The 20,875-nt window shown below is 43.3% G+C and overlaps 2 protein-coding genes across 5 annotated transcripts in view; both read right to left on the bottom strand.

Moving 5' to 3' along the window:
* Positions 1–2,087, bottom strand: part of dok7a (docking protein 7a) — a 72,781-nt gene extending 70,694 nt beyond the window's left edge. For all 4 annotated transcript variants that reach the window (XM_079810737.1, XM_079810738.1, XM_079810739.1 and 1 more), the window contains exons 1-2: positions 2,007–2,087; positions 1,867–1,912 (exon numbers count right to left, since the gene is read on the bottom strand). In XM_079810737.1, the coding sequence (XP_079666863.1) occupies positions 1,867–1,912; positions 2,007–2,060 (100 nt within the window). In that variant the 5' untranslated portion in view covers positions 2,061–2,087. The remainder of the gene's footprint in view (positions 1–1,866; positions 1,913–2,006) is intronic.
* A 1,349-nt stretch (positions 2,088–3,436) lies between these two features.
* hgfac (HGF activator) overlaps positions 3,437–20,875 on the bottom strand; it is a gene marked incomplete at both ends in the record, with an annotated part of 39,137 nt that continues 21,698 nt past the window's right edge. The window contains 6 exons of the mRNA XM_079803408.1: positions 3,437–3,679; positions 5,066–5,208; positions 6,104–6,244; positions 15,396–15,535; positions 15,607–15,847; positions 19,995–20,092. Coding sequence (XP_079659534.1) covers positions 3,437–3,679; positions 5,066–5,208; positions 6,104–6,244; positions 15,396–15,535; positions 15,607–15,847; positions 19,995–20,092 — 1,006 coding nt within the window. The remainder of the gene's footprint in view (positions 3,680–5,065; positions 5,209–6,103; positions 6,245–15,395; positions 15,536–15,606; positions 15,848–19,994; positions 20,093–20,875) is intronic.

The raw sequence follows: 20,875 nt of genomic DNA, 5'->3' as shown, positions 1-20,875 counted from the left end.
CAGAGCTGCTGTATAGATAAATTAACAAAGAAAAAACTTGTTTACAACAGAAATGAATCAACACTGAACTTACTTAAGCTGGACTATTTTCTTCTAGAGCTGGTGTACAGCCAAAACAAAATGTGTTGCATTATTTTCCTATTATCACTATAAGGCTGCTTTGAAACAATCCATATTGTAAAAAGCGTTATATAAATAAAGGTGACTTGACTTGGATCATGTGACACTGAAGACTGGAGTAATGATGCTGAAAATTCAGTTTTGATCACAAGAAATAAATTACATTTTAAAATATATCACAATTCTTTTAAGAGACTTCTTTCAAAAATATTTAAAAATGATCTGACCCCAAACTTTTGAATGGTAGTGTAGTGTATCATGTGCCATTGTACCATTTATAGGTCTACCACGAACTACTGTAACCTTAACCATATTTAACTGTAAAAAGAGGTACATGTAGAGGTGCATGTCCAAAGAGCAATTCTTACATCCTCAGAAAGATGCCCTTACAAAAATGAACCATGTTTTTACTACAAATAAAACCAAAAAAACATGGTTATTGTAGTTAAACCATGGTAACCACAAATTAACCATGGTTTTGCTACTCTAACCATAGTTTAACCATGGTATTTGTGGTAAAACTGTGGTTATATAAATGGTAATCAACTAGCCAAAACAATATGGTTACTACATTTTCCCTATAATAAAACCATGGTTATTTTCCGTCAAACATGTGATTCCTGCTACTACGAAAGCAAACAAACAAAACAACCTGTCCTTTGGCATGTCACACACACACAAGTGTGAACAGCTGTACAAACGTCTTTCTGCACACATTTCTGCTCTCGCAGCTGATCTATTTCAATTGAAAACTTCTTCAGAAAACCACTGCACCACTAAAACAAACTGCCTCGCGACGGCAAGACATTTCTCTGAAGCAAGAGTGCTGTTGTACTGAATAGTGAAACATTCCAGTGCGGTTATATGAAACTCCTGGAACGCAAATTAGTGGACCTGAATTAATGGCTGCATGACAGTATAAGTCGTGAAGTCTGTATGTATCCTACATTAAACTGCCTATAATGCCTATATATAGCGTATGTATGATGTGCAAAAAAGGCCTGCATATTTCAAGAAAAAATATGCTGTTGTTGTTCATCCATGCTCTCATACTATTATGTAAAACATGTAACTCGCACACCTTATTATAGATTAAAAACTCAGCAGCATCACCCATGAACACTAATGTTCATAGTTTATTTTTCTGTATAGATCACAGTAAAACTCAAAATAAACTAATTTAGAATGATTTATACGCTTCAAACTCAGAATATTAAGTCTGGTAACAAGATAATGAATAGATGATTATATTCCATTTGTATTCGGTTCTATTTCACCACTACGTTTGATCCTTTTAGTTTTTATTGTATTCTAACATGAATTTATAATATAATATAATGTTTACAATATTTCCCAGGCTGCTTGTTGAAATTCTATCTCAGTAATATTTGATAAATCTAAATCTATTTTATTAAAATGATATAAAACTTCACAGAATGTAGCAGCATCACAATGATCATCTGTCTGTTTTACAATACATGCTTGTACATTTACAGATAAACTGTGACAGTGTGATGTCTACACAGTATGCACTTAGATTCCCAAGTATGAACCGAAGTATACACTGTTTGCTGGTTTATTTTGCCAGTTGTCGTTGTCACTTTTACTTGCGACAATGTTGATAATCTTCAGTTTATTTTTATTTTATTAATGTGCATTTTACTTTTATGTAAAATCATATTTTCTGATTGTCACCATTGTTGAGTTTGTGTTGTTGTCAAGTGTGTATGATCAAGATGAACTGACCTGCGACCGGTGAGGGTTTGCGCAGAACCAGCCAGCGGCTCCTCCACTGCGAGAGAGAAATCAAAGCAATCTTTACACACAATCATTCATGTCATGGACACATTATACACACATTCTGGTCACGCGTGCGATTTCCGTACTTTTTTGCCGTCTCTGATTTTTGCGGCTCCCTCCGCGACCACGGTATCGCTCATCTTACCCTCATGACAGCTGCGCGTGCGCGCGCCCGCACGGCTCACTTTCAAGATAACTCCGGAGAGCGCGACCCCGCTGCTTCAAGCACGCGCCCAAATAGCCCACATATGTCAGGGGTCAGTCAAAGGTTACTGTGTCGGTGCAGAACAATTATTTTAGGTCAAACATAATTAACCCTTAGATGCATTTGTCATGTAACCTTTACACAATTTGTCATGTAACAAATGTGATTATGTGGCATCTAAAACATTAATGAGGTATTTTATAATGGTCAGATCAGGTATATGCAGTGTCACTAATTTGCACAAATTTCTAAGCAATACAAATGTAAATCTCCTCAGAATTTTTTTTTTTACAGTACAGTACAATACAGCAATGAGAATATAATGGAAATAATCCTTGATTAAATACAGAATTATAAACAAAAAGTAAAGCATTTAAGTAAAGAAAACTGTGAGGTTATGTCAAAATGCTAAATAACATTATGACTTGCAAAATACAATTTAATGTCTTTTAGTTTTGTATTGAACTGATATTAATATCTAGATGATGCATTTAGCCACTCCAGATATGTCAGAATATTAGGAAGGTCGACATAGGGATCAAAACAATATATTGGAATAAATTACAGTCAATGATTGCTGCTACTGTATATTATGAATTAACAGCAAATTGTTGCATTGAAGCTGCATCTGTCTGTTCACTTTATGGTGGACACGCAGATGTATTGCATTGCAGTTATCGATAACAATTGCTGATGTGATACGTATTAATATCATTGTCATGACCTGGACATGTTCTTGACAGATTCTGTGAGATTCACTCAAACGCGGTCTAAAAACACTTTCAATACTTTATGCAGATTAAAAGACACATTTACTTCTCAGCCATCAACTTAAATTTATTGATATGCGTAAAAAAATAAAATAAAATACATAAACGTACATGTCGATATGTTGATATAAATACAATAGCATTAATAACACATTATCATCAAGTTCATTCATGAGTTCACACTTACAAATAATTCGAGTAAAAGAGTATGCGTATTTGGCGTGCTGCCTGAGGGGATCGAGGCGAGGGCTCTGAGCATGTGGCCCGAACCCAGAGTAGGCTACTCCCCTGTATCCCTGGTTGGGATAGGAACCAGCAGAGAGTGAGGATTCGGGGTGGCAGAGGGATGCTGAAAAGACAGTCGTGGAACGAGTCGACTATATATATATATATATATATATATATATAGGCCTCCAATCGTACTGATTGGGTAGATCACTTGAACATGCTCCTCCCAAACCTTGTTACTAAAACACCATTTAGTATTACTCAGTAACATGAAAACTGTAATGGAAAGTGTCAACAAATACATTAACAATAGTCACAGTTGATTTGTGTGTTGTCTGGGGCATTGAGTCCCGATGCAAATGTTTATCTTTGTTCTGTTAGCTGATGTTGTTTTTTTAGATCTTTTGATGACGCTGTTTATCCAGTCAGCATATTTGGGCACGAGGGTATAAACGCCTGGTTTTCCTGACCGTCCACATCCGTCCCCCCAACTGATGATGCCGTAAAGGAAACTCACACCATCACACTCACACGCTAAAGGACCGCCGGAGTCTCCCTAAACAAATCACATCACACACATTAAAATGATACATGTGGCTATTTTTTTCAATGCTTTTTAATTGCTTCAATGCAAAATGGTTTATGTCACCCAATTCAGCAAAAATCATCAAATCTTTTTTACTTAGTCAACCATTAGCAAAAACTGTGACACTTACAATAAGGTCTCATTAGATAATGCATTATCTAACATTAACTAACAATGAGCTATGCATTTGTTACAGTAGTTATAGTTAACATTAGTAAATAAAAATATACAGCTGTTTATTGCTGGTTCATGCTCATTGAAGGGTTAGTTCACCCAAAAATGAAAATTATGTCACCCCCCATGTCGTTTCGAACTTTTGTTCATCTCCGGAACAAAAATGAAGATATTTTTTAATGAAAACTGAGATTTCTGTCCCTCCATTAACACCATACGCAACTACCACTTTGACACTTCAAGAAGTTGACAAAGAAATAGTAAAACTAATCAATATGATTCAAGCAATTTAGTCCAAACTTTCTGAAAAGATTAAATCGCTTTATACGATGAACAATTTTAGTTTCAGTGTTTATTCACATACTGTATAAACATTGATCAGTGAACATAAACAGAAGCTCAACCTGCTCAAACCTGCTTGACACACAAGAACAAATATCATTGGTTCTTGTGGAAGCTTAAACGTGCTGTGTAACACGAGAATGAACCTCATTGGTTCTCACATGTCAAGCGAACATGCTTTAAGTTCAATTTGCCACAACTTATGTGTGAGTTGATGAATGTTTATATGTGAAAAAAAACGATAATTTAAAGCGATTGAGTCTCTTCAGAACCACTCAATTCATATGGATTAGTTTTACAATCTCTTTATGAACTTCTTGAGGTGACAAAGTAGTAGTTGCTTGGTCTCTTATTACAAAAAATCTTCAATTGTCTTCCGAAGATGAACAAAAGCCTTGCATGGTTTGGAACAACATGAGGGTGAGTAAATAGGTTATTGTTGGGTGAACTAACCCTTTAATAAATATTAAAAGACACGACTTGATTTTAGTAATAGTAACAGATAGGACTAATAATAGTAAAATGTCGAAATGAATATAAGCTAGTTTGTAAGTAAACTATTTTTATTATCTAATGTAACTTTACTGTAAAGCATTATCAGCACTCTTACTGTAAAAACTTGTATGTATACAGTATATCTACAGTCCATTTTGCACATTTACAAAATGTTAAATTTATTTTCAAAACAGCTAAATTATTGTAAAATAATATAGAGATTATTTATAAAGAATTAAAAAAAAAACATTGGTTTCTGAAAAAAAAATTGATATAAAAAAAGATATTTAGAAAAAGAGGAAGATACATCATACGTTACTAGTGCTTAGTGTTTTGACGTCTTACCTGGCAGGCATCCACACAGGAGTCACTCCCGGCACACAGCATCCCAGGCCGGACCTCTAATCCATACACTTCTGGACTCGAACACTTGACAAACGGAATAATCTTCACCACACCCTCAATCAGGTCTGAATATGAGTTTGCCTCTAAACAAACATACACAAGTTACTTTCACAAATTAAACTTGCTTCATTTTGATACATTTTAATATCTTAAGTCAATTAGCTTCTCAAGACAAAAATACGAAATACAAAAAAAAGAAATAAAATCTTAAACAGCGCATTCAGAATAACGCTGACCTCAAACAATCACAATACCTTTTTTACACTAACATCTCACAATGCAGTGTGATACAGACATTATTTTACATGCGCGCGCGCGCGCGCACGCACACACACACACACACACACACACACACACACACACACACACACACACACATATATACACACATCTACTGTAAATCAGAGACGACAAATAAGAAACACCATGGCAGGTGTCAATTTAAATGTATGGCAGAAGTGTTAGAAGAATTAAAAATAAGTATAATATAATACATTTTAGTGGCATATTATAAATAAAATATAAGTAAAATATAATTTAGAATAAATAAGTATAATACAATTTTTATTCTTTATAATAAGTTGAATTAATGTAAATTGATTACTTTAACAAACACACAGACTATCGATTAACAGCCTTGGATAGTTCTGTCTTTAACAGTTTATTCGTTTTTGTAAAAAAATAATTTCCCTTTGGAGAAAATGAAAATAGTTTTACTCATTTGATTTAGTCTATTTAGTTTTGTATCAAATGCAATGTGATTTCTCAGGATGCTCAAAATGAATCGGGTGAATGCACGTTTTAAACAGCTTGTACATTCAGGTTGTTCACCATTCCAAACACAGTGAGTTGCCTTGCTGTTTTTATATAATCAGCATCATCATAGAAAATAATAATCTTAAAAAACAAAAAAAACAAACATGATTCACATTTATAGCAATTAATGCTAAAAATCTCTGAGAGTTGTTAGTCACTCACTCTCGCTCATGTGACCCCAGCCTGAGATCTTACAGCAGAAGTGATCCGGGAACGTTGTGTCATTCCCCGGCAGGCAGATTGGCCTGATGAACGGTGTTTTCTGAGCACAGCGTCCGTTGACCTTCTTCAGCTTCAGTAAGACTATGAAAACGGCTTTTATTACACACAAAATACAACACAACACACACATGCTTGCTCTCCAAATTGCAACGCAGTGGCACATTTTGCACAGGCCAAATGTTTGTCACACCTTTAGTACAGTGGGAGAAGCTTCGTCTGATTGGTTACTTTCAAACGTCTCACGTTTTGGTCAGATTGGTCAGTTTTGAATGGGTCATATTTGAGTTTGGTGACATCAGGGAAAAGGATAAAAGAAGGTCTCTTTTTATTCTCTGCTTTCTCTATAGAGAGCTGCTCTTTGGCTCTGTTCTCTCTTTCTCTCTTTCTCTCTCTCTCTCTCTCTCTCTCTCTGTCTCACAGGTAACATTCTATGCATAGGCCTACTGAGTACAATTAAGGGTTTAAGTTTACATTTATTTGAAACTATTTTAAGTGTAACCATAACTAGAATTTGTGTTTCCATTTAAAAGAAATTTCTGTCTATTATGAAATTGACATTTTACATTTATCTGATTGTTAATAAATTGTTACATTTTGATCCTTTCTGAATTACTCTTTAATTATTAACTATCTCCAGTACGGAACGGTATAATTGCAACAAAGGGTTAAAACGGAATGATTAAATGTATGATTAACTATCAAATATAAATGACCAAACAACCAATTGGCATTCTATCCTAAATTCGACAACTATGATAAATGGTTAGATAATGAATATTATAATTAAATCCATTTTGCCCAGCGGAAACACGAACATGCAACGGCCTTCAACCGCAGCTCATTACCTGAATTGGAGCAAGATTTTAGCGCTCTTACACTATTGAGAGAAAGGGAAATGGTGAGATCTGGGAAAATGGGAAATCTCACACTTTTCAAACAGCACAAGTGGTGGTGAACAGCATGTTGGAGCGTGTCTGTGTCACACCAGCCCACGTCTGCATCTGTATGTGTTTTACACGCATTTCCTTGGAAACTTTAAAAAAACACAATTTGAATTTCCTCTGAAAAGTCATACAATGTAAAAAATTAGGAAAGGCCTATACATTTTGGACTAAATGCATTTTTGGTCCATGAGGAAAACAGTGGATAAATTACACTAAACTGTTTTTCTGAAAATGTAAAAATGCAGAAAGTTTTTTTGTGATGGGTAGGGCATAGAATATACAGTGTGTACAGTATAAAAACCATTATGTTAATGGAATGTCACCGTAAACCACATATTCAAGAATGTGTCTGTTTACATAAAACATGAAAACCCAACATGTGTATGCGCGTGTGTGTGTGTGTGCGTGTGTGTGTGTACAGACTCTCATTCAACTGAAGTCACAAATTATCAGACTGCTATGCAGACCCAGGATTGCTTTTCTCATAAATCAATATGATTATGAACTGATTTGTCACTTGCAAATTTAGACTAAAATGTATTTACTTATTTATTACATAACTTAAGGTTGAAACTTAAAGGTCCCATGGCATGAAATTTTCATTTTATGAGGTTTTTCAACATTAATATGAGTTCCCCTAGCCTGAATATTGTCCCCAAGTGGATAGAAATGTTGATCGGTGTAAACCCGAGTTCTGGCTGTCTCTCTTTGCCTTTAAGAAAATGACAGGCCAGACGAGCCAATCCTGAAGTCTCCTGGTTTGACGTCCAAGCAGGAACGGTTACCTCCCTTTCCTCCGCCCAGAGAATCTGGCACGCCCATGCAAGCGCTCGAGAGATCATGGGTTGTGAACGAGTGAATGCTGGCAGTTTCTCAGTGTTTGGATGTACAAATGAAAACAGAAGTCTTTTTTCAGTTCCTTCTGGTCTGTGATCAGTAATTTCTGATGTGTAGCTAATTATTTATTATTCGTGCACACAATGCGGCTTCTCTCTCTCCAGACAGAACGGTGTTTTCGTGTTTTCTATCTTGTGAGTCAGTGTTCCCTTTCGTTCAGTCACTACGACGTAACGTTAGTGACTAACGAATGGGGGTTTCGCTTAGAAGCCTATCAACTTCGAGTTTAGAGAAAACGCCCCATGGCGTGCCAATGCCATGGGGCATGCGGAATTTGCATACGTAACTCCGCCTCACTGCGTGAGTATATAAGGAAGTACGAGGCAATATCGCATTATGTTCTGCTTTCGGAGCCAAGAGAACCTACCTCTTCACTCCTACAGCCTTCTGAGACTCTGTCAGCTTCTTTGAGACGAGCAGCTTCCAGTCGGTGTTGGTGTAACGGCGCGTTCCAGTGATCGCATACTTCCTGCCTGCTGATCTGCGCAGTGGTCCGTTTGACAGCTGGTGTTTCCCTGGGCGCTTCGGCATCGACTGCGAGGCTTTCCTCTCACAAAAAGAGCTTGCGCGTGGCACGTCTTTTTCAAGACGGCTCGCCCGTGCACTTCCGGGTGCGATCGATTTTCCGCTGCTGTCTATGGACGCATTCACTGCTCGAGCGTGTTTGGGCTTCAGCACGTTCGGGCAGTGTTTGCGGATGTGTCACGCTTTCCATTGCGGGGGCGTGACCATCGCGATGTTGCGGTCGAGACTCTATGATCTCCGTGAGGAGAGAGAGTCCCCTCTGCCACACCCCAATCTACCGTCCCCGAGTGAGATGGTACTTTGGCTGGTGGCCAGGGTGACCTGAGGGCGGTGCTGTGGTATTAAGAACCCCGACGTTCATTCCTCGGGCCACGCCCCCCTCTTATACATCGCTCCCGCGAGTGTTGGATTGAATCTACGGCCCGTCTCTGACGCCCCGTTCGTTCAGTTCACGCTCCGGATAGCAGTGAGATTTCGATCGCCGCATCCCAAGGTGGGCTGGAGTCCTTTGGGGATGACGATTAGGTTGTGCTCCGCCTCCGGGTGTGTCAGCACTGCCTGATCTGACCTTAAGTTGACAGCCATGTTATCTCGGGCAGCCGCGAGTCGCGCGCTGGTGTGGAACTCCGCCCAGTCGCGGGTGCTCGTGGTTGCGCGATTGGTTTTTGGGGGCGGCACCGGACAGCTGTTGGGCCCCGCCCCCAATGCCTTTCGCTCCCGGGGTGCATGAGGAGATCACGCGGTCCCGGAAGTCCCCGTGCTTCCCGCGACCGTTTGGTGGCCTCCTCCGCCTTCTCTGCCCTTGATGGGGCCGCGGCCTAGGGTACACTGGGGCCCCCTCCCCCCCACTGTTAAACTCTCTGTTGCGCACTACGGTGTCCACAGAGGGCTTTGACGTGGCGTGGTGTGGCTGTCCTAAGCACCCTCCCAAAGCCTGTGGGCTCGTCTACTTCGGTGGCGTGGTCCCGCAGAGCTACGGGCAGGCCGCCGCCCCTTTGCACATGCACAAGGGTGGAGCCGACCCAGGGCTCTTCATTGAGCTGCGTGCCGCAACTGACCCCGCCCCCGGGCGGTGAAGGTGGCCACACGCTCCCTGGGTCGGGCGATGTCCACAGCTGTGGTCCGGGAGAACACCTGGCCTTACCTGGTGATGTGGAGGACGTTGAGTGGGCCCGCCCCCTCAACTCACCCATATCCCAGGCTGGCCTCTTCGGCGGCGCGGCTGGGAACTGCGGCCAACAGTTCTTGGCCGCCCCAGAGCAGACTGAGGCTGTAACACGTACTGCCCCGGCGGCCAGCTGCTGCACCAGCCGCCGGCTAGGTCGCCTCAGTCCGCTCGCCGCCGAGGGCGCCCTCCCTCTTCCCGCCCGGCCCCAGCAGCAGCCTTCACCTGGGCCGCGCCGTGGAGGTGGTTGAGGATGTTGCCCAGTCCGCTCCCCAGACTGGTTAAACGCCAGGCTGGAGGTGGACAACTCAGAGATGGGTTCCAGTTCTTCCCAGGGGATGGTAGCAGGGCCTCTCCTTCCCCCGGTGGAGGGCCGGGGGAAAATCCTTCCGCTGCTGGCCCCCGGGCTAGCAGCGCTTGGGAAAGAACTCAAGTTCCTGTCTCTGAGGACCCAGAGACCGGTGATGACAGTGCGCGCCACCCTCGGGTCTCGCCACTCGCATCCCTCTCTGTCGCCAGCCCCCTGGCAGAGCAGACCCCAGTGGAACGTGCGTCCTTCCCTGGTCTCCTCTGTCAGGACGCAGCCGTTAACCGTGCCCCGACCCCGGGACGCCCAACAGCCTCCCCTGTCCGGGCCGGTAACGCTGCCTCGCTGCCCCACCCAGGGTACGTCTGCCGTCCGTATGACCCCGTTGGTGCAGTCTCTGGAAGCTTGGCTTCAGCTTCCGGGGCTGTCCCGCTGGGTTGCCCGGACCGTCAGGCTCGGCTACGCGATTCAGTCGCGCAGGCTCCTCCCCGTTACAGGGGAGTCCGCTATACCGTGACCGGGGCCCATGCCCCCGTCATGCGTGCGGAGATTGCCACTCTACTGGCGAAGGGTGCGATCGAGCCTGTCCCTCCAGCCGAAATGAGGTCGGGGTTCTACAGCCCCTACTTCATTGTACCCAAGAAAACCGGTGGGTTACGACCAATCCTGGACCTTCGCATCTTGAACTGATCCCTTCACCGGCTTCCGTTCAAGATGTTGACTGCGAAACGCCTTTTCCAATGCGTTCGTCCTCTCGATTGGTTTGCAGCGATCAACCTGAAGGACGCCTACTTCCATGTCTCCATCCTTCCTCGACACAGACCGTTCCTACGGTTTGCTTTCGAGGGGCGGGCATATCAGTACGCGGTTCTCCCATTCGGGCTATCTCTGTCCCCTCGCGTCTTCATGAAGATCGCCGAGGCAGCCCTTGCGCCCCTTCGGCAGCACGGGGTTCGCATCCTGAACTACCTCGACGACTGACTCATACTGGGCCACTCTCGAGAGCAGGTTTGCGGACACAGAGATCTGGTTCTCCACCACTTAGCCCGTCTGGGCCTTCGGGTCAACTGGGAAAAGAGCAAACTTTGCCCCATGCAGAGGATCTCTTTTCTCTGTATGGAGATTGACTCGGTCACCATGTACGCGCAGCTTTCGAGCGAGCACGCGCAGTCTCTGCTGACTTGCCTCCGTCAAATCGAGAGCAAGAGTGCGGTTCCACTGAAACTATTTCAGAGGCTCCTGGGGCATATGGCATCTGCAGCTGCGGTAACGCCGCTCGGATTGCTTCATATGAGACTGCTTCAGCACTGGCTTCGCGATCGAGTCCCGAGATGGGCATGGCAGTCTGGCACGCTCCGGATCCAAGTGACTCGGGCCTGCTTACAGACGCTCACCCCGTGGTCGAACCTCAGTTTTCTTCGGGCCGGTGTGCCCTTAGAACGAGTTTCCAGGCATGTTGTCGTATCGACGGATGCCTCTGCCACGGGCTGGGTGCCATGTGCAATGGACAAGCAGCCGCGGGCTCCTGGACAGGACCCCAGCGCCTCCTGCATGTCAATTGCCTCGAGTTGCTGGCAGTACGGTTTGCCCTGCACCGCTTCCGAGTGCTGCTGAGGGACCAACATGTGCTTGTCCGGACAGACAACACGGCCGTAGTAGCGTACATCAACCACCAGGACGGTCTACGCTCCCGCCGTATGTCTCAACTCGCCCGCCATCTCATTCTATGGAGTCAGAAGCGCCTGAGGTCCCTTCGTGCTGTCCATATTCCGGGAGTCCTGAACCACGCAGCCGACGAGCTCTCGCGGTTCAGCCTCTCCCGAGAGAATGGAGACTCCATCCCCAGACGGTTCAGCTGATTTGGGAACAGTTCGGCGACGCACAGGTAGATCTGTTTGCCTCCCACGACTCTTCCCACTGCAGCCTGTACTATTCCCTGACCGAGGGCACGCTCGGCACGGATGCACTGGTGCACAGCTGGCCGCGGGGCCTACACAAATATGCGTTCCCCCCAGTGAGCCTACTCGCACAGTTCCTGTGCAAGATCAGGGAGGACAAGGAGCAGGTCCTTTTGGTCGCCCCGTACTGGCACGGCCGGACCTGGTTCCCCGAACTCGTACTCCTTGCGACAGCCCCTCCCTGGCCTATTCCTCTGAGACCGGACCTCCTTACTCAGAGACGGGGCACCCTATGGCACCCGCGGTGGTCGCCACCATCACTTCCGCTAGGGCAGAGTCCACTCGGCATGCCTATGCGTTAAAGTGGAACCTCTTCGTCACCTGGTGCTCTTCCCGCCAAGAAGACCCCTGGAAATGCCTGATCGGGTCCGTGCTTGAGTTTCTCCAAGAGGGGCTGGAGCAAAGGCTGTCTCCCTCCACCCTCAAAGTATATGTGGCCGCAATATCTGCCCACCACGATCTCTTGGAGAGCAAAAAGGTAAGTCAGCACGACCTGGTCATCAGGTTCCTGAGGGGAGCCAGGAGACTGAATCCTCCTTGCTCTCCTCTCGTACCCTCTTGGGACCTCGCAGTAGTGTTAACTGCTCTGCAGAGACCTCCCTTTGAGCCTTTGCGGTCGGTTGATATTAAGTTCCTGTCTATGAAGACGGCTCTGCTGACCGCATTGGCCTCAGTTAAGAGGGTCGGGGACCTGCAGGCATTTTCGGTTGACAAAGCGTGCCTGGAATTCGGGCCGGCTAACTCTCACATGATCCTGAGACCCCGGCCTGGATATGTGCCCAAGGTTCCCACCACTCCGTTTAAGGACCAGGTGGTGAACCTGCAAGCGCTGCCTTTGGAGGAGGCAGACCCAGCCTTGGCATTGCTCTGTCCAGTACGCGCCCTCCGCGCCTACGTAGACATGACGCAGTGTTTCAGGACCTCAGACTAGCTCTTTGTCTGTTATGGTGGAGAGCGGAAGGGAAGTGCTCTCTCAAAGCAAAGGCTGTCTCACTGGATAGTGGACACCATTGCTTTGGCTTACCAGCAGCAAGGTCGACCATGTCCCCTTGGTGTGAAGGCACACTCCACCCGGAGTGTGGCCTCCTCTTGGGCTCTAGCGCATGGCGCCTCGCTAGCAGACATCTGCAGAGCTGATGTCATTCGCCAGATTCTACAATCTCCGAGTGGAGCCAGTGTCCGACTATGTACTCGCCCCCCCGAGGGGCCGGTGATGGGCCAGGCTCAGGTGTCTTCGCTTGCTCGCCACTCCACTCCTCGGACTGGATACGTGCGATATTTCCTCAGGTGAGCTCCCCGAGAGCCCTGAGCTCCTCCAGCACTGTCGACGCCGACATCAGTTCTGTCTGCCCTTTCGAGCCCAGACCCTCATGTCCGGCAGGTGCCCCATGTGCATGGTTCCCTCCGGCGACCCCCACATGTGTATTTCACCGTAAGTCTCCGCAGTGAGCGGGTTTCTTCCCTTGGCGTGTCCCCGCCACCCCTAGGGTTAAAAATCCACCTTCGGCTGGTACCCTAGAGATCTTCCATATGCAGCCCTTAGCGGGTCATTTGTGTCTCTTAAGTTCTCCCCACGGGTAGGCATTTTGGCATTCCCTCACTGGGATATGCTTCCCAGTGTACCTTGGTATTCCTGTGTTAAGTGGGAGTCCTTCGTCCGTACTAGTCTTACGACAGGGTACTCACACTTACGCAGGGCACTGGAAGACAGCTGAGTGGCGGGATTATATTGGGACCCCCATTCGTTAGTCACTAACGTTACGTCGTAGTGACTGAACGAAAGGGAACGTCTCGGTTACGGATGTAACCCTCGTTCCCTGAGGAGGGAACGGAGACGTAACGTCCCCTTGCCACATCAGCTGTGCTACCTGGAACGCAGGAGTTCAGTCTTGGCTCCTCAAGCAGGTAACATAATGCGATATTGCCTCGTACTTCCTTATATACTCACGCAGTGAGGCGGAGTTACGTATGCAAATTCCGCATGCCCCATGGCATTGGCACGCCATTGGGCGTTTTCTCTAAACTCGAAGTTGATAGGCTTCTAAGCGAAACCCCCATTCGTTAGTCACTAACGTTACGTCTCCGTTCCCTCCTCAGGGAACGAGGGTTACATCCGTAACCGAGACGTTTTTGTACGTCCTCGTCTCGTCTATCGGTTCTAAAATGTGCATTCAGTCATGAGTTTCTGCTCAACATCGGCCTCACACACGCCGAAGCTCGGGCTGCACTGGCCGTTGGCCTTCAACATCCCTGACCCCCAGTACTGCATCTGGCCCACAGCGGAGGCACCAAACGCGGCGTGAGATTAAGCAGATAAGCGTGAGCATATTCGGGCTAGCCAGCCTAGCCCCACAATAAACTGGATTACATTCGATTACTGCTGTTGTGTCTTTGTTTGCGCTGTGTACTCAACGCGCGTCACTGACGCTTTTATTTTATTTTAAAAATAATGCTATTATCACACAGTTAAACCACGCCCCCTCCGCTCATTTAAAATGCAAAGATGTCAGCCAATCACAACAGTGGGCGTTTTTACTGAAGTCTCACAGTAGACACGCCTCTTGAAGCAGGGCATTCAGCCACAGGGCAAACAGCAGTATTGAAAAAATGCCTTTTATTTCTAAATTATGACATTTTATGATGTAAAAGTCATACTAACAATATAAGTACACCTCAGGAAACATTATAAAATAATAGAAAAATGCCATGCCATGGGACCTTTAAGGAATAAGGTTGAATGGCTGAGCTTCGCAAATGCATTTAATACTGCAATTTGTGTAAAAATGTTATATGGAGTCGTTTTATTTTTTTTAATATTTCGTTTATATATAGTTTCGAATATTTGCGACCATGTTACTAAAACCTTGTTTAAAAAATATAATACCATTATGGAATTGACAAAAATGCATACATTGTAAAAAAATAATAATAATAATAGTGTTGCAAATTTAGACTAAAATTAATTAGTTAATTACATAATTCGTGTAACAAAGTTGATTGATTGGCTGAGCTTCACAAATGCATTTAATACTGCAATTTGTTATCTTTCTGTCTTCATATAATGCTATTTTATTTTACACTGGAAAAAGAAATGTCAGACACACACATACATGTTAGGTTTCAGTTTGTGGGGACTCTCCATAGACAAAATGATTTTTATACTGTACAAACTGCATTTTCTATCCCCCTATTCTAACCCAAAACTTAAACCTACTCATCACACTAGCATTTTTACATTTTCAAATAAGCATAATTTAGTATGTTTATTAATCAATTTCCCTCGAGACTGGTTGGTCTCCACAACGTAGCAGGTGATTTCAGGTTTTACCATCCTTGTGGGGACATTTGGTCCTCACAATGTAAGTTTAACTAGTACACACACACATGCAGGATTTTTAATGATGTTAACGTTTTTGTATTTGGGGTCCAAACTCACCAATATCATTTAAGGTCGGTTGATACAGAGTATAATCGGGGTACAATATATAGTCCTCAACACCAAACGTCCTGGTGTTCGGGCCGGTGTCGTTAAAGTAATGCTGGCCAAGAACAACCCGAATCTGTGACAGCAATGGACTGAGAAAGAGAGTTAGGATTAAGTTATAACTTCATGAAGATGCAAATGTATATAACAGACACACACATACTTGCGCAGGAAGCAGTGAGCGGCGGATACGATCCAGCAAGACGAAACCAGCGTTCCCGCACAGAACTCATCACTGATGTACAACGCTGCCATCCAGGGGTGAGTGCCAGGCAATGCAGACGTCCCACCCAGAATACGACCACGATTGATCCGTTTCTTGTGCCTCTTCCCGCACGCCAGTGTCCTGGTAGGGGTGCGGGACGGCCGCGGTGCAGCAGCTATGACAGGACCTCTGCGAGAGGCTGACAGCAGGAACAGAGAGAATATTCAATTAAAATAATCCAAACACACCAGACTGAAGTATATTGAATATTCAAGTTATCAAGAAATCAAAATTGACAATTGACAATTTTTTATGGAAAATTGAAGTATTTTTTATAAATGCACATCATTGTATATATTTTTATTTATGAGCCCTCGTAATCTTTAATATAAAAAAAGCTTCCTCTCCCTCTTTCAGCACCATCTCATCTCTGATGACGTGTTCACTGGCACGGGGGCGGGACAACCTGTCACTCAAATGAAATCCCCCAATAGCAAACCACAACCGTCCAATCAGTTCCCCATGGACAAAATAAAGTCCCGTCCTACATTTTTTCTCATCGTAGAAGCCTTTTTACTCAAATAGATGTGTCACAATAGGGAAGAAAGGACTATTGCAACTTCCGTTATAAAGGTGTTATAGGCCTATGTAAAAATTTGGCAGTAAAATATCCAAAAACCACTAGGCCAGTGTTATATATTTTGTTCAGTTGAATACTTACAATATCCCAAATGTTTACAACTATTTGTAAATCGTGAGAAAATTGCGATTTTAACCAAGGAATCGGGACATGTGAGGAAGTCGCCTGTCAATGGCGTTATATCTGCGTTACCCTCGGTTTCTGTTTTTACTGCCGTAGAAACCATGGCAACAGACGTGGAAAACTGCGTAACGTCTAGCGGCACGCTTTTGTAGTTTTGTTCAATATATGGACCATGGTAAGCAGACTTTGGAACAAAATGAGAAATCAAAAGAGGATCAATATCGACGTGGCTATAAAACTTTGACTTGACAGACATGCCGTTCTTGCATGTGCTTTATTAGACAGGTGAAGCAAATGTACATAAAACGAATCAATGTGATGTAGCTCGACACGATGCAATATTAGAATATCATCAGTATGATGTTCTAATGCTAATGTAGCTTACTGCTAGTCTCATAAAACCAACAAACTAACACACAGAATAACATTATAACTTTCAACACACTCAAATGCAGTTTAGATAGTGTAGACCAAGTGAAACAGCATTGCGTTTTCCTCACAATTTTAAATTGTCAAATAAAATGACCAGTATGAGTAGTAATTCAGCACTTGCGGGTAGTTCGGTAGAATGAAATATCCTTATTTCTTTATATCCCCCGGGACTAGCGTGTGGTGCTGATATCTGTCTCTTATTAGTAATCGCGCCCAGCTTCATACCACAGCCATGCTAAAAAACATGAATGCATTCACTCATCCATAAACATTATTTCCCCATAAACATTATTAGATCCATCGGTATGACGAAAAGTTCCATGATTCCACACTCATTCACTGCATCATCAATCAAAAAAGATTTGTCTTAGTATTTGAGCTTTTTTGTTTGTTATCAGCTGGTGACCATAACTAAGAAAAATATATTTTTTTTAAATGAAAATGTTAGCAATTTGTTTGCAATTACAGAGGTCAAACGTTTCCTGTAGTTTTTCACCAGTTTTGCACACACTGCAGGAGGGATTTTGGCCCACTCCTCCACACAGATCTTCTCTAGATCAGTCAGGTTTCTGGCCTATCGCTGAGAAACACGGAGTTTGAGCTCCTTCCAAAGATTTTCTATTGGGTTTAGGTCTGGAGACTGGCTAGGCTACGCCAGAACCTTGATATGCTTCTTACAGAGCCACTCCTTGGTTATCCTGGCTGTGTGCTTCGGGTCATTGTCATGTTGGAAGACCCAGCCTCGACCCATCTTCAATTCACTAACTGAGGGAAGGAGGTTGTTCCCCAAAATCTCGCAATACATGGCCCCGGTCATCCTCTCCTTAATACAATACAGTCGCCCTGTCCCATGTGCAGAAAAACACCCCCAAAGCATGATGCTACCACCCCCATGCTTCACAGTAGGGATGGTGTTCTTGGGATGGTACTCATCATTCTTCTTCCTCCAAACACGTTTAGTGGAATTATGACCAAAAAGTTCTATTTTGGTCTCATCTGACCACATGACTTTCTCCCATGACTCCTCTGGATCATCCAAATGGTCATTGGCAAACTTAAGACGGTCTGGACATGTGCTGGTTTAAGCAGGGGAACCTTCCGTGCCATGCATGATTTCAAACCATGACGTCTTAGTGTATTACCAACAGTAACCTTGGAAACGGTGGTCCCAGCTCTTTTCAGGTCATTGACCAGCTCCTCCCGTGTAGTTCTGGGCTGATTTCTCACCTTTCTTAGGATCATTGAGACCCCACGAGGTGAGATCTTGCATGGAGCCCCAGTCCGAGGGAGATTGACAGTCATGTTTAGCTTCTTCCATTTTCTAATGATTGCTCCAACAGTGGACCTTTTTTCACCAAGCTGCTTGGCAATTTCCCCGTAGCCCTTTCCAGCCTTTTGTCTCTAGTGTGCAATTTTGTCTCTAGTGTCTTTGGACAGCTCTTTGGTCTTGGCCATGTTAGTAGTTGGATTCTTACTGATTGTATGGGGTGGACAGGTGTCTTTATGCAGCTAACGACCTCAAACAGGTGCATCTAATTTAGGATAATAAATGGAGTGGAGGTGGACTTTTTAAAGGCAGACTAACAGGTCTTTGAGGGTAAGAATTCTAGCTGATGGACAGGTGTTCAAATATTTATTTGCAGCTGTATCATACAAATAAATAGTTAAAAAATCATACATTGCGATTTCTGGATTTTTAGATTATGTCTCTCACAGTGGACATGCACCTACGATGACAATTTCAGACCCCTCCATGATTTCTAAGTGGGAGAACTTGCAAAATAGCAGGGTGTTCAAATACTTATTTTCCTCACTGTGTATTGTGACGAGTCCACCCAGAGGAATCAGCGTCGCCCTGGCAACAACACACCTGCACGCCCTCATCGTGGGCTGATCGGTCACAGCTGCACCTCATCAGCCCAGAGACTTATAAGCAGCAACGGATGAGCAGACAGACAGACTCTGGTCTCGAGCTGAATGCACTGCTGGACTAACCTCTCTTTGTTGTTCTCCCCCAGAAAGCAGCGAGTGACCGACACTTCACTGGAGCACGTTTGGACACCCACTTTCACGAGGATTGAGCACCACCGAGCACAAGGATCACCAGCCATCACGCACCGGCTCACTGACTGTTTTCACCTTTTCACGTGCACTGTAAATAAAATCCACCCTCCGGGGCATTTTGCACTCAGCCAGCCTTGTCGTGTGATTCCTCACCCCGTGACAGTATATATATATATATATATATATATATATATATATATATATATATATATATATATATATATATATAAATATATATATATATATATATAAATTGCATTAAGGGACTAGATTTAGAAGTCTCTTGTGCTTGCCAAGACTGCATTTATTTGATCAAAAAACTTTATTTTGTTATAAATTATTACGAATTAAACTAACTGTTTTATATTGTAATGTATTGTAAAATGTAATTTATTCCTGTGATGCAAAGCTGAAATTTCAGCATCATTACTTCAGTCTTCAGTGTTACATGACCCTTAAGAGATCATTCTAATGTGCTGACTTGCTGGTCAAGAAAAAATTCAAAATTATTATCATTGATGAAAACAGTTGTGCTGCCGTGTCACAACCGTGATATATTTTAGTTTTTAGGGTCCTTTACATGAGTAGAAAGAACAGCATTTATTTGAAACAGAAATGTAACATTACAAATGTCCTTACTGTCACTTTTGATCAATTTAATGTGACCTTGTGCATTGTGCAAAAAGAACAAAAATCTTACTGACCCCAAACTGCTGATCAGTAGATTACACCAGATAAATAAATAGTAAGAATGAATATGTAACAGTAAGAGCAGCTTGCTTTAACATGTTTGTCGCTGATCACTCGTGTCGCTCATGTCTGTGCTAGAATCAGGGTAAATTCATAACACGTTCCATGTACATGCTGTCAAGTGCTCATGACCAATAAATCTATTGCTTCAGGCAACACTGGTTTAGACTTCTTCTTCCAACGCCTTGAAGAAGTCATTGAAAATTAGACAGAATTTTTTGGAAGCTTTATCTTTCTTTTACTTCTCATGAACATTTATTTGGATCATCAGGAATATTCTGGAGAAGCTGACGGATCTTTTGCTCTCTTGTGTGCGCGCATGTGCAGTTGTACTAACTTGGTTGTTTCGAGCAGGGCTGGATGTTGCAGTACTCCCAGGAAATGGCTCTGTCTGTCATTGTGTAACACCACGGCAGCTTATCTTGATCAGGGTTCCTGCCAAATGAAGTCACATGGAAACATTTCAGACAGCACAACATCAGTGCTTTAGTCTCTGCAAAATCAAATACAATTATATCTATATTTAACAGAGAATAATAAATACTAGATTTTTACATTTTCAGGAGATTACATGAGTGGCACTTGCACATGCTGTGATAATGACACAGTTGTGGCTGGTTGTCAGGGTGTTGCTATGCGGTGCTCGCTAAAGTGTTCCAAAAGGTTGTTAGGGCATTGCTATGTGGTTGCTAGGTACTTGCATGTGATCTTCTGGTCTCTGGAATTTGTGAAAATTGTACATCCGATTGCTTAGAAAAGTAAGCACACAGTTACATCTTTGAAATATGTTTAAAGTGTACTGCTGAATGTACTGACAAGCATTTATGGTCAACTAAAATATACTTTAATGTAATTTCTATTGAAACCTGTATGTCAGGTGTTTAAATATATTTGTAATTACACATCTGTAGTGATGAAGTTGCAATTTAGTACATTTAAAATATATTAACTTTAAATGTAACATTGAATAACACAATACATTTAAAATGATAATGAAGTACTTTACATGTGCTTTAGTATGTGTTGGCTAACACGTCCAAATAAGTGTACTTCTTTAAAGCATGACAAAAGTTTACTAAAACACAATGATATGAAATGTACTGTAAATTAAACTTTTAATTGTATATTATTAAAAGGTGCTCTTTTTAAAAGTGTACTTCATGAAAGTGTAATCTCTTTAAGTACACTTAAATAGCGTTTTATTTAATTAACATTATA

The sequence above is a fragment of the Gobio gobio genome (assembly GCF_949357685.1).
Source record: "Gobio gobio genome assembly, chromosome: 2".
NCBI classification, from domain to species: Eukaryota; Metazoa; Chordata; class Actinopteri; order Cypriniformes; family Gobionidae; genus Gobio; species Gobio gobio.
The sequence above is the reverse complement of the archived record's forward strand: the minus strand, read 5'-3'. Positions and strand labels throughout refer to the sequence as shown.